Here is a 13,980-nt window from a genome sequence, read left to right as displayed (position 1 = left end):
TACTAACAAGATTACTTATATAATACAGTGATATAATACATGTTTACTTATATAAAACAGTAGTATTAAACTTACCTTGTGTTTTCACTCTCACTTAAGTCCCTCTCCCTTTGCCATCAATCCAAATCAGCTGAGCTGCAACATTATACAGACAGGTAATAATCAACATAATCACAAGGACACAATATGGCTCTGCTAAAAACACTCACTCTTACACGCACCAAAGTTATATTTATCTAATATTTAACTCCCTCCACCCCCGCATACAATCCCGTTTAGAAGCCCCTCTTCTCTAATTCAACAACGTTGGACCAAATGACATTAAGAGAACGGAATTTACAATTAAAAGGCTGTTCAACGTGTGTTGCTAACTTGCTTCGGTATCCTAGCTTGATCTGTTATCTGTAAACGTTCCCTAAATCTACTAATTTAGGGATAATCCACTGACATCCTTTAATACACATGTTCAATTGAATCAGATGTACTGATAATATCCGCAATATAAATCTTTAAACTTCTTCTTACCTTTAAAAGTCCGTCACGAACGGTCTATTATGCTGCAACTCCACAGCTCTGCTAGCCTTGGCGCTAACTTCCGGGGAACGATTGAGAGGCTCCACGATCCGCCATTGCTGTAAAAAAAGTGGTCCATTGGAGTAAACGGAGATGTCATAACTCTTCTATTATATGGCTCTGAGGAAGACATAACACAAGTCTTTCTTTTTATATGCTCTAAAATAGGCTACCAGCCTACCACAACAAACTAACAGTCTGTGAAACGTCAAGACACTAATTAATGAAACCAGTTCAAGACGCATTATTCTTATCATTCTTTATGAGCGCAGTAACGGTAAGGTATCTAATGACTTATGTATTTAGTATTCCATAACTTAGTAACAGAGATGGTCAAACTAAAGTGGTAGAGACAGAATTCCTACAATGAAGCGGGACATTGAACTGTTCACCCGTGAGAGGGCGATCAACAAAAGAGAGCGAGCGGCCCCGTTGAGGGAGTTTACAGATAAAAAGACTCAGCCATGTTTATGCAGCACTGCACGTGGAGATGTGGTCTTGCAAATCGCGCAGATTACATAGGCCTACATGTATATAAACCTGCGGCGGAAACCCCTCTTGTCTGTCAGTGAGTGTGATTATTTAATAAAAGTAACGAAGTAACCAGGGTTCGAGTTATAAACTGAGCTCTATGGGGGTCTTTAAAACTAACGCATGCACCTTATGCGCGGGTGCACGCACGCGCAGGCGCGCACACAGTCACAGATTGCGCAATAATGTATTGCACACCTTGGAGGTGCAGACTCCAAGTCTCATTAAACATGCTGGAGCTCAGTTCTGCAACTTTCTTCGGAAGCACTTCTTTTAGTTTGAGCTCCGCTTTTTCAACAGCTCGTTTATGAGCAATATGTAAAAAATCGCGGTGTATGTAAAAAGATGTCCGCAAATGCTTCTGCACAGGGCTACTCACACAGTACCATTGGTCCAGGCATCAGTGGCGGTTCTAGACCAATTTGACTGGGGGGGGCCACTGGGGGGCCAGTTATTTTCTGAGGGGGGCACAATAAATGCAGGACGAAAAAGAGAACTAGACAGTATGAAGTAATTGCGCATAAGAAAACAATGCAATAGTTATTGGTATTTGTTTCAGTACACTTATTTATTTCAGATATATCTTATAGTTATTACTGTTAGCTTCAGCTTAGGTTATAGTGCAATGTTTGCACTAACACCATATTTATATAAAAATAAAGGCAATGAACAGTTACATCTCTACTTTACATAAGGGTGTCTGCACAATTTCACATTACAGCAACAAAATCCTGCGGTTTTTGGCAAACCGAGTACCAGAAAATATACATTTAAAAAAAAAAAAAAAATGTTTCATTGTTAGGGGTGCCACAGGGGGGTCAGAGGTCAGTGTTAGTGGGGCACTGCCCCCCCCCCCTAGAACCGCCCCTGCCAGGCATCCACCAAATGCGTTCCATATTTTTTCTCCGAAAGTAAGAGAGTCTTGGCTTCCTTACAGACGAGGCATCCAAGACCACCCTCCTTTGAAAACAGCCAGGGGTTTCTTTCTTTCCAGGATCTCCACTGATTGTGTCCCCAGTTAAGTAGTGGTCCTTCTGTAACAGTACCTCCTGCCTCCTCATGCCACTCCGCTTCGGAACTTTCTACGTGTGTGCAGGTGGTCCCACATTCAACAGCATCAGGTCCGCTAGCAAAGACAGAATCCTCCGTAGCAGCAAGGTTAGTGCTAGCTGCCACGCTAGCAGGTGCATTTTGGTTGTCAAAAGCTGTTTCTTTGTGAGAAAACCAAAACTAGCCAGGCTTGTAGACCCCGTCGGCGGCAGTGACCTTTTTTTGGGCGGCATGGTAATCGTCTGCTAGCCTACGGTACTCGTAGTATGTGTGTATCTTGTCAATATATTTGAATGTGTGTTGATATAACGGTTAATTCTTCGGGCGCGCGTCCCACAGCCTCACAGGCATAGATTGCGCAATATTTTATTGCGCACCTTAGAGGTGAAGTGCAGGCATATTGTCATTCAAGAGAGAATACGATGCGTAGTTCTTTTGGAAAACATTGTTTTGTTTGCCTATTTACCTCGTTAACGTAAATAATACTCATTACATTGAAAATGCATTATTTGTGATCAAAATAATGGTTGTTGGTAATGTATATTAGCGACCCCCACAGATGTTTGATTTCACTGGGTCCGTGGGAGCTCAGGCCCCTCCTTATGGGAGCTCAGCTCCCATTGGCTCCCACGTAACTCGAACCCTGGAAGTAACGCGTGTCGGGGCAATGTTAGTAACTGTAGTGTGATTACTACATTATAAAAGTAACGCGTTACACTACTCCGTTACCAACAAAAGTAATATTATTACAGTAACGCGTTACTTTGTACCGCGTTACACCCAACTCTGGTGCTGAACACGTAACATGAACGTGCCGGGCGGCGCGGTCCCGTGGGTTAGATGCGCGTTCATAATGCAGAGGGAAATAACTCTCAGAATAACGTTATTAGCACATTTTTACAACTTGAGGAACAAATGTTTTTAATAAGGGCTATACAAGTGTTCATACTGAGTAGTTTATTTAGTTTAAAAAAAATTATAGAACTCATTCTCAAAAAAGATAAACGCCATTCTTAAAATGTATAAACGAACATTAGTTGGATTAATATTGATTAGAGTGCTCAATAGAAATAAAATAATTGAGAGAAGAAAGAGATATATTATCTATCAAAACCCAGTTAGATTAACATTCATGAATGGAAATGACAATAAATGAAAATGTAAAACGAAAAAAGCGATCAAGAAAATGTTTCCAAAAAATGAGTAAAATGATTTTTGACCACTTTGTTGTTCACATATATCACATATTTGTAACTAAATGAAACATGAATTGAAACAAAACACGGTATAAACTGAGGAGTGACTCCCGTGAGGTTCATGTGTTTTCTTCACTCCGCTGGGAAACTGCTCTCATGTCAAGAAGCAACAGATCAGTGCATGCACTGCATCGTCCAATCAGTGAGTGATACACGGTAAGGGGGCGGGGCGAGTGTCTGAGGATTTCATCGTCTGGTGGTTCCTCGATTATAGCTCCTCCGTTATCGCTCCTCGCTCCTCGTTCCTCCGACAAAAATAAGGCCATTGGGACGCTACTCAAGATGGCGCAGACAAATCAACTTCCGGTGAGACCAAGGAAATGAAAAATAAGAGAAGTGAGAAAGTATCCTCGAGATTGAGAAACGGCCACGGTACTAACACCGGACGTGGTAAAAATGCTAACTTACTTCCGGGTTTTAGGACGCGTCACTGCGGTTCTCTATTCTCCAGCATTTAATCCGAAAGCGCCAACGCTCTGCCTCCGGCCCGGTACTAGTCCTTCCAAACCTGCTGCTGATGTTCCAGGGTTCTTGCATGATGACGTTTCACACTGGTTGTGTCCATCCTTCACTTTATGAAGTGGATGTTTTGGGAGAACCAAAGCCCCAAATGCTCAAATACAATCTGTAGATAATACTGATTTGTTTGTTTTAAGTTTAAGTTTTGGAAGTCTAGTTTTTGCTTAGGTATACTTTTAGTTTAGCAGTCTTAAAACGCCACACAACAGATTAAATATTTTTGTTTTTATCAGTGCTCCTCTGTTGACTAACTCTTTAATCCAGCCTCTCAAGAGCACCTGCCAGGACCCGCTCCACCCTTTATCTGTCTGTGAGATAACTCCTCAGAACCTCCACCCTCTGCCAGCAGCTTTCAGCACCCACCTGCAGATTCTGGCTAGCTCAACAGTATATTAAAGCCCCCAACCTCCACCTGCAGACAGCAAACAACTCGGCACACATTCTCAAACTTCACTCCTCTGAACTCAGGTGGTTGACGCATGTTATTTCAATATGTAACAACATCTTCGTTGTGTTTTTCTCCTCCAGATATAGCCTACCAGATGACCTAATGCCACAAGGACCATTTACTTCTACAGAAGCTGTGTACCGGAGCTCCTCCTCCCTTCAAACTGAGCGCCCCCCCCCCCAAATCAGTTTCTCCCCTAACATTTAAATGGATATCTGAAGGATGCAGACTTTAGTCTTTGTATTGTTCATAATGATCTCGATTCATTAGCATAAACACATCTGATGGCCATCACTGAGGCCCCTGCTGGCTGAAAGCAGGCTTTGCAGTGTGCTAACAATTAGAGCATTAGGGACATGTATCCATCCTCACTGACTGTTCAATGTAGTCCCAAACTAGGAAAATAAAATGCACTTGGGTAAGATATCTATATGAATTTTAAAAAACTAATTCTAAATAGCATTTCCTCCCTACTTGGATTGGGGTGACGTGCAAAACATACAAGCGAGTCCCTAAAATGACACATCACAATGGTAGTTTTCAAAATACATTACCATCATGATTATTTTATTATCAAAATGCATTACATCTCTTGCTTCTTAAACCTTTTGGAGGGGAACAATTTAATAGTTACTACTATGATCTGTGTAAAAATAAAACAAAGCAACAGATGGTCTTTACAAACAAAGAGAATGTTGAGTCTGCTGTTTGATCAGACCTGATAATCAGCTTCCTTCAGTATGACAGCCGGTCACTCGGACCCTAAAAAAGGAATATCATGCGATATATTCAGTGTACTATATGTTCTCCATACAAGTCTATATCACATTTCTTTCTATACAAGTACACAGGGTCATACATATTGTCCTGTTGTGTCTTTTAAGGTGCTGGTTAATTTTGGGTCAAAACTTAATTTTTTCAATCCGTCAAACATTCATGAAACATGAGTACCCTTCTGTGTTAGTGGGCTGTGGGTGTAGTAGTGGTGGTGAAGGAGGGGGGGGGGGGGGGGGGGAGTCTCGGTCCTTGAAGTCTTCCAAACACAGTTTTTAACTTCTTGTCCAAAATAAAAGTGTCAGAGGGAGGAGAGTCTGAGGTCCCACTACGGTGCCAGGAGGAACGCCTCTTTGTTACGAGTCCGTTTGTGAGGACAACAGTGAAAAAGAAAAATACAGCATTCTATGGGAGGGAAGCAGCTCTCACAGGAGAACATAGCAGCTTTTTACCTTAACACTCCCTCAGATATCACTTCACTGGTGTCCCACGGAATGCAAGGATTGGTCAGAAAAACATGTATATATATATATTATATAAATTGAAAGAAATCTGCAGGATAAAAACAACCCAACATTTTATATAGAAATTAAGTTAGATTATTCTAATGTCTTCCTGCATCCCAACACCATGTATGATAGATAGGAACTTGGAGAAAAATAAATGAGATGTAACCGATACAATGAGAGGATGAATGCAGCCATATGTGGGGAACATAACTGGATTTCAAATTTATTGGAAAAAACAAGAATGCAGCACCATGAATCATAAGACCGGTATGTTTCAAGTACAATGTCAGAGGTCTACGGCAGTCCTCAACTCAAACAGTCCAGTGGGGATGAGAGGACAGAAGAGAACCAAAACAAAACATTGGAACCAACGGAGAACCTCGAGAGAAAAGGCTGCGAGAACAATCATATGGAATGATCCCATGCAGGGAGTCGCCTCCTCCCCCTCTCTAATGCATCTGTAGAACGGATGAATAACATGTCCTCTCTGTTTGCATCATGTCCCCCCCCCCTTCCAAATTAAACATCTTTACTGCAGCACAGACTCGGCCACTCGCCAAATCAAAAATAAAACAACTCTTGCTTTCAGTTATGTATCTGAGCATTTATCATATGGCGACAGGTACGACTTTTTATGTACAGACATTTGTGTGGAGGTTTGAACTTCCCGACATTGGAGAGCCTGTTAGCACAGTCCGGCACATGAGGAACACCGGGGACAATTTCAAGTTACATGTGATTTCTGTTGTTTTTCAGAATGTGTTGTCTTAAATCGCTTTCCCAGCGATTCCCAATGAAGTCCAAAGTCAGTGATTAGCTTTGTGCAGAATGTGGTCATTCGTTTTCTTCTGAAAATAAAGAAAGAAAAGACTGAAAATAATAAAAGGAGGAATTCGTATAGAAGTCCTTGCTCCTCTTAGGTCTGTACATTTCCCCCCCCCCCCCAAACTCAGAGAGCCCCAACCTCACTGCAGCTCCAGGGGTTGGGGGGGTATGCAGCTTCAGCTTCATACTCACTCACACACACACTCACACATACACACACACTTGAACAAGGTCCTAAAAGCTTCCTGACTGTGTCCTAACTCCGGGCCCCTGAAGGGGAGAGTGCTGGAACTGACTGAGGCTCTGCCCCCGCTGTGGGTAGTGTGAGGGTCCGGGGGCCGACAGCAGCCTGGAGCTGGCCTGCCCCGCCTGGCCTGGGCTGCCCGCCTTTAGGGTGTGAGACAGCTGCTGCTGCCCCCCCCTGGAGGCCTGGGCGCCCGAGTCTATCTTAGTCTGCCCGTGGGCCCTGGGGCCCGGGGTCCCTGCCGGGCAGCTGCTGTTCAAAAGGCTCGCTTTTAAGTGACCGCTGCCGTAGCCTCCGTCCACGCTGCTGCTCTGCTGGTTTAGAGCTGGAAGCCTGCAGTCTGAGGAGGAGGTGGGACTGGAGGAGGGAGGGTGGTCCTGGGACGCTGGAGGGTGAGAGGAGGAGAGGCGGGGGTAGAAGCTCTGGCCTGATGAGGGACTATAGGAACCCCGGAATGGAAAGTTGGAGGTCTGCTGGAGGAAGGAGGGGCTGTCCGTCTGCCGCAGGCTTTCTGAGGACTACACACACACACACACACACACACACACACACACACACACACACACACACACACACACACACACACACACACAGTCAGTCTGAGGAACACTGGTGCATGTAATGCTGGTAAACGAGGGAATGATGAGAAATAGTGTTACTTAATATATGAATGCCATTGGACAAATCAAGACCGTACCTGCAGGTAACGGTGTGTCTACTAACTGAACAAAACACAAGCTGTGTACAATAAATAAATAATAATAAAACATTCATAAACATATGAGTTTATGTAAATATATAGGTCAGAAAATGCTTATTAATTCCATATTTACATTTAACTGCTTCTATTATAATCTTATTGTGTGGATGCTTGCCCCACTGATTGAATGTTCGTACCTGCTGAGAGTACACAGAGGGGCTGTTTCTGTGGGGGCTCGTCATGGGAGACACTGCCCCCACCTCATATCGATCTGCATCTGAAAACACAGAAAGGAGAATCAACTCAACATCTTTTTTTTATTTGTTTTTATTGTTAGTACATCATAGTTGTGGCTTTGTGATCGCAGCTTGTCTGCAGGTGAGTTTCTAATCATACCAGATTCCTTTTCTGAGGAGCCTTCACTCCTCTTGTAGCCGCGCTCCATCTTAATGCTGCGCAGCACTCGCTCCAGAACGCCCTGACCCTCCCTCAGACGCTCTACATCAGTGGGCACCATCCTGGAAATAAACACAAATCCAAAGATTAGCTGCCAGCTCTGATCAGGACCAAACCCTGAGCCCCATCACACACACACTACAAACAGAGATCATTGTCCAGAGGTGTCCAGAGTTAGTCATTGACAAACACCCGAGTTATTCAAAGCCAATGGTACAAGTATAATCCAAACTGTTTTTATGTTGCCATGCTGAGCTGGTTTACATTAGATGTCCTGGGCCATGAGGGGCTGAGGTAATCCCCTGACTGCCAATGTGTCACACAGTAAGAAACCGTTTCCTTTAGTATGAAATTCAGAAACTTAAGTCATGAGTAGCTTCAGGCTGAACTGTAAACTCAATTTGATGCTTGGTGAGCAAATCAAATAAATAACTGCTAAATGAAAAAATGATACTATATGTATATATCATTTATATATAATCCTCACCACTGGTTGTTGCTGTCCCGGTGTCGGGGGGGGCCTGACGAGCCCTGCTGGTCTGGAGGACTGAGTTCCTCCATCTGCGGGGCTGAGAAGGAGCTGTGTGGGGAGGGCTGCAGGTGCTGGTGATGGGGATGAGGGGGGTCCTGGCTGTAGTGGAGGCCGGGGCGGGTTGGGGTCCCACCCAGAGACGAGCTGCTGCCGGCGGGCTCCGAGTCGCGGCCGCTGCCCTGCTTCCTCTTACGGTACTCCAGCAGAGACACCTGGTGCAGCAGAGGGGGGGTTGATGAATGGGTGTGCTGTGCAGGTTTCACACACAGCTGCAGTCACACACACTGATGCTGAAACACCCGATGAAACTGATGATGGGCACACTGCATGCACCACACCAGAGCACTCACCTGCTGTTCAACTATTCAATGAGAAAAAGAAAACACAGCGGGATCACCATGGAAATGACACTGTATGCATCTCTGTTTCTGTCCCACACACACCTGCAGGTCGCTGTGTGTATTCTGAATGTTAGTATCATACAGCTTTGACGCAACAGCAGGCAACTGTAATGCACCACGCCATGATGCAACAACTACACAAACACTCATTTCAATGTCCACAGATAGTTTGAGCACAAACACACAACGTATACACACACCTACACTGTTAACAATGAGAGCAGTCATCCCAGCTTAATGTCATCATGACAAAGTTGGAATAGAGGGGGGGTATGAAGAGGCAGGGGGATGCGATGATCGCCTCACATATTGACATGGATGGATCTTTCTGAGTCTGTGTATAATATTACACACAGACTGCAGAGTGCGAGGTCAGGGTATGACGAGCACTGACGTCTTCAGTGGACACACTGCTGGAGGGACCCTGGTAGGGCTTTTTCACCAGCTGTTTCACAGATATGAATTTAGTGTGCATATGTCCGCCCATGTCAATCAAACCAAACCTATAGTTTTGATGTAAAAATATCTCCAACGACTTGCCTGTTACAGTACCATACAACATAGAATAGAGAGTTACAATTTGAGTTGTAGAAACAAGTTAATCACACTTATTTTGAAGAGGAAAAAAAAGGGCAAATGGTGAGGAAGAATCCATACTGCCCATTATTAATTGTCTTCACAGTTTACTGACATATGGTCTGTTTTAATGTTGACCAGATGTGCCTGGTAACTAGCTTTCCTGGCCTTTAGAAACATTTGAAGTGCGCTTACTTTTAGCTTTACCCAATATAGTTGAAATAATAAATCTATTGGATTATTTTCCACATGTCTGATCCAATGATCTGCCATGTGGCCACATAGTGTCACCTCAGCATTTACTGAGGGATGAACTAGGTTATTATAGCTGATAGAACCAGTTGGCTGGCATTGGTATTCAAATTGTAATGACCGTAGTTTTTATTTGAAGACTTCAAATGTATTTGTCTGCTGCCTGGATGACCCAACTCTGGCTAAAGTTATTTTAAGCCCTTTTAATGCATAGTGGGCAACATTTTCTAAAATGCAACTATACATCTGACCTTATAATAACTTATTTGACTGGTCTAAATGTCGCAGAGCATTTGATTATATACATAAAAGTAAAGTTGAAAAATGTATATTCATTATTTTGGCTGGTGAACATATATGCAAATCAATTGTAACTGCATGGCTATTCAGAATTGAAATATTGTAGACTTTGACGATGATGAGTTCTAGGCCACATGCAGTCAACCATTGGTTTGTGTCCTCAGTTACAGGACTGTGTGTGTGTGTGTGTGTGTGTGTGTGTGTGTTCAGCTGCATAAAGATTTCAGCTCAGTGTAATGTTACATTTGAGTGAAGACTGCTAAAACATCCATTGCAAGTGTTTTTGCTGTGAACCACAGTGTAAGAGTAGTTGTGTCAGACGTGGATGGAGCATTGATCGGTTTGGATAGAGCCATGGATGAGATGGAGCAGACATCTCAACACCATGACGACAACTCATGAACCTTCAGCCTCTCGTGTTCAAGGCGATGGATGAACCTTAACACTTCAATGGACTTGACTGAAATGGCATAATGACTGCTGCTAAAAATATTTTCATAATTCGATGTAGATTTGAGAGAGGGAGGGGCATGGGGTGGGTGCTGTATGCAGATGCAAAGAAACAATATTTACATGCACACTTCTAAAGATGTAGTCGTAGGGAGAATATTCACCATATTTTGTACTGGCTTGTATTCACTTCTTACAGCTATAGCCTGGTAATCTGGCTTCCCTGTCAGCAGACTAATGGTATGCTGGTTGGCCCTCTGCCTTGGAAGAAAAGTGGAAGAGAGACTTGGCAAAAAGTGTCAAGGAGCAGCGTGGGGGAGGAAGGGAACTGAGGGAGAGGAGGGGGAGGGAGGGGGGGTAGGGTCGAAGCTACAGAGTTGAAATCATTTCAGATATAAACATAAAATGGTTAAATATTTGTATTGCCTGTTGCTTTTTGGATTTGACCACCTGACATAAGGACCAATCGATATATATATATAAGACAGAGTCAACGAGCAAACACAGAGCAGGAAGCACATCATGATTGGCTCTTCAGTTTGCACACTCAAAGTCATTCGTGCAGCAGAAGAACAGATGAAACGCTGAGAAGCTACCTGACTTAAAAACATTTGTCACATTCTTATTAACGTGTTGAGAACTTGCCTTCTTCTTTTGTGGTGGGTTGCTGGTGTGAGGAGGCGTTCCACTGTCCGGGTAGCCCCCCCCGTAGTGAGACTCGCCGTAGGGGGACATGGAGCCGGGGCCTGCGTCTCCCAGCAGCCCCTGGCCGCTGATAGAGCTGTGGAAGGACTCTGCCGGGGAAAAGCCTCCCTCTGACTGGGAGAGGTGGCGCTCGGGGGCCACGGGGTTCCCCAGGTTTGCGTTGAGGGGCGAGCAGGTGTATATGAGGTTGAACTCTGTCCTGAAGGCCTGCTCCCTGTTTTGTTGTGAGGTAAGGTCTGAGGGACAGGACGCAGGATTCAGGGAAGAGGCCCCTACAGATGATTGGCCCTGGGAATCTGAAGGGCCTCCAGGAAGGGAAAAGTCATCGGAGGTCACAGCCACAGGGCTCTCCAGGCTGGAGGGGAGGGACAGGTCCGGGAACTGAGGCCGAGCGAGGTCAAAGTCTGTCTGGAGACACGGCTGCAGGTGGAGAGAGAGAGAGAGAGGACACAGTGATTAGACACAGCTGAGAAACAAGCAGCTGGAAGTAGTATTTAGCCGTTAGCCTCGGCAGCTAGGAGTTAGCTGCAGAGAGATGGGAGCGTACCTCAGGAGAGATGGACTCGGGCCGGTAAACAGGTGAGGCCTCAGGGGAGGATATGTTCTAGAGAGAAAATCAGAAGTTATTACAAATGTTAAACGCACAAGATGTCTGCTAAATATTAAATAGTCTAACACTGCCTGTAAATATAAAACGTGGTGCAATCAGTGGTTGCGTTAGACTTTTTCGTTGTCCGTCATTTTGACGGACAGGATCGTAACATTTCCGTCATAATCCATTATTATCCGTCAGTTTATTTTTCATGTTTTAATGATGACCCATTTAATATGTATGTGTGGGTACTGAGCAGCAAATGTTCATTCACTCATGTTGTAATGATTCATACAGAACTTTTAAGGGCATGGAGAAACAAAAAGATGAACAGAGACACCGACCGTGTGGTCACTTTTCATGTCAACACGAACATGAATGATTTATTTGTTCCTGCACTGACGGCACAGCAGAGGGGGCAGAGGCCGCTAAAAACACCGCGACCACTGTGCCTAAACAGGCAAATATGAACCATGCCATCGTTTTAAATGAGACAATTACAATCAAAATATGAACAAAACATTTACAAGAACAACTCAATTGACCTGCTGTAGCCTGAACGCTGATTTCTGCATCGTCGTGCACCCTCGGACTAATCCGTTACTCATTTTAGCTTTTCTACAGATGTCGCAGAATATTTTGCCATCCTCCCTCCTCAGCCACTTAAACTCTTGCTCCCACTGAACCCGGTACTCCCGCTTCAACTCCTTGCCACTTGCTTGCCCCTCTGCCGCTGGCTGAACGCTGTCAGTTTTAGTCTTACTGGCTTGTCCTTCATCCTCCACCGCATCAATCCCTCTTTTCACCTGGTTTATCCACACCATCACAATTACTGGGCTTATTAAAAAAGCTTCGGACGATCAGCTGCGATTGCTAAAGCCGGTTAAACAACGAGGTAATCAACGAGGTCAAAAACAAGACTAGACAATAGCTACTTAATATACACACACTCGCCACCAACTGGACAGGGGTGTGAATGACTACATAACAGTTACAGACTACAGTACAGTAGATCGCCCTCAGTCGACCTGGCCACTAAGGATGTAATATAATGTGGGCCGCTGGAGGACATTTTGGCGCTGTTCCGAGTTGTGTTCTAATTCGTCAAAATGACGGACTGCTTTCAGATTTTTACGTCATTGTTAGAAAAAATCCGCCATTGACGGAAAATATTCGGTTAACGCGACCTCTGGGTGCAATATACACTCGTGTGCAATATATCCTATAGCCATTTACGCTTTCTTTTTCTTCCTATTTATTTACAGTCTGTAAACAGTGCCAGCTACAGTCTCTTATCTGTTTTTCCTTATCGTCTTAATAACATGTGCCTCCTTGTTTTACTTAAATGCGAGTCTATTCTTTTTATTTGATCTGCACTCCTGCCGGTTTAATACTGGGAATATTGCTGTTTGCTCAGTTACAGAACATTGATCTCATTGGTATGTTGGTGTCGAAGTTGAGCCGCTCACAGCATCCTTGTATTTCATCCAAAATGAAGATTTAATAGCAACAAACATGAATTGTCTTAACACAGTGGTTTTTCTTCAATGATTAACAATGTTCTCCGAATATTATTTGGAATAGTTAAAAACATTGACTGTAGTCTATGGGATGTTGAATCACTGACCCTACTTTTAGACACACATGTTCACTTTTTAAATAGAGACTCTCATATTATTTACTATACATTACTATCAGCTTGTTAGGTAGAAAAGACCTGCCATATTGCCACAACCAAAAGGTCCATCTGTAGAGGTCATGGAGCTCAGGCCAAACCCCGGGATGGCTGACTTTAACACAGGGACTAAACTGGACTGACCAGGACATTTCAATGAGCCGTGACTGAAAGTGTTGGCGTGGCTGTTCTCTTACTTCAAACTGCAGGGGTGTGTTGCAGCGGCTGGCGGGCAGGGAGGGCATGGGGGAGAAGGCCAGGCCGTTAGGGAGCAGGGAGCCACAGGGGGTGAGGAGCTGCGAGTGGAGGGAGTCCTCTGGAAGCGGGGGAGAGATGGGGGACAGCGGGCGGAGCGGGTGGTCCGAGGGGGCGGGTGTCCTCTCTGCCATGAACTTGGAGCGGCGCTTCTTAAACGGTGCGTTGACATCTGTGATTTCAAAACAGGATATTTGAAAATATTACAAGGATTTATAAAAACAGGAAATAATAAACTACTAGTCACAACGTCAGGTATACAAATAAACAACACTTTCATGTTTTATTTTAGAAAGTTATAGCACCCAGTTCCCTCTTAGTTAAGATCTATAGATATTGACAAGTACATGAGTGATC

The 13,980-nt window shown here is 44.1% G+C and overlaps 1 protein-coding gene across 1 annotated transcript in view; it reads right to left on the bottom strand.

Moving 5' to 3' along the window:
- Positions 1–4,911: 4,911 nt before the first annotated feature.
- The window catches only part of setd5 (SET domain containing 5), a 48,496-nt gene continuing 39,427 nt past the window's right edge, over positions 4,912–13,980 (bottom strand). The window contains exons 18-25 of the mRNA XM_034220729.1: positions 13,566–13,821; positions 11,649–11,705; positions 11,042–11,521; positions 10,561–10,653; positions 8,373–8,629; positions 7,826–7,947; positions 7,627–7,706; positions 4,912–7,247 (exon numbers count right to left, since the gene is read on the bottom strand). Coding sequence (XP_034076620.1) covers positions 6,720–7,247; positions 7,627–7,706; positions 7,826–7,947; positions 8,373–8,629; positions 10,561–10,653; positions 11,042–11,521; positions 11,649–11,705; positions 13,566–13,821 — 1,873 coding nt within the window. The 3' untranslated portion in view covers positions 4,912–6,719. The remainder of the gene's footprint in view (positions 7,248–7,626; positions 7,707–7,825; positions 7,948–8,372; positions 8,630–10,560; positions 10,654–11,041; positions 11,522–11,648; positions 11,706–13,565; positions 13,822–13,980) is intronic.

The sequence above is a fragment of the Gymnodraco acuticeps genome, unplaced genomic scaffold (assembly GCF_902827175.1).
Source record: "Gymnodraco acuticeps unplaced genomic scaffold, fGymAcu1.1, whole genome shotgun sequence".
Taxonomy (NCBI): Eukaryota; Metazoa; Chordata; class Actinopteri; order Perciformes; family Bathydraconidae; genus Gymnodraco; species Gymnodraco acuticeps.
The sequence above is the reverse complement of the archived record's forward strand: the minus strand, read 5'-3'. Positions and strand labels throughout refer to the sequence as shown.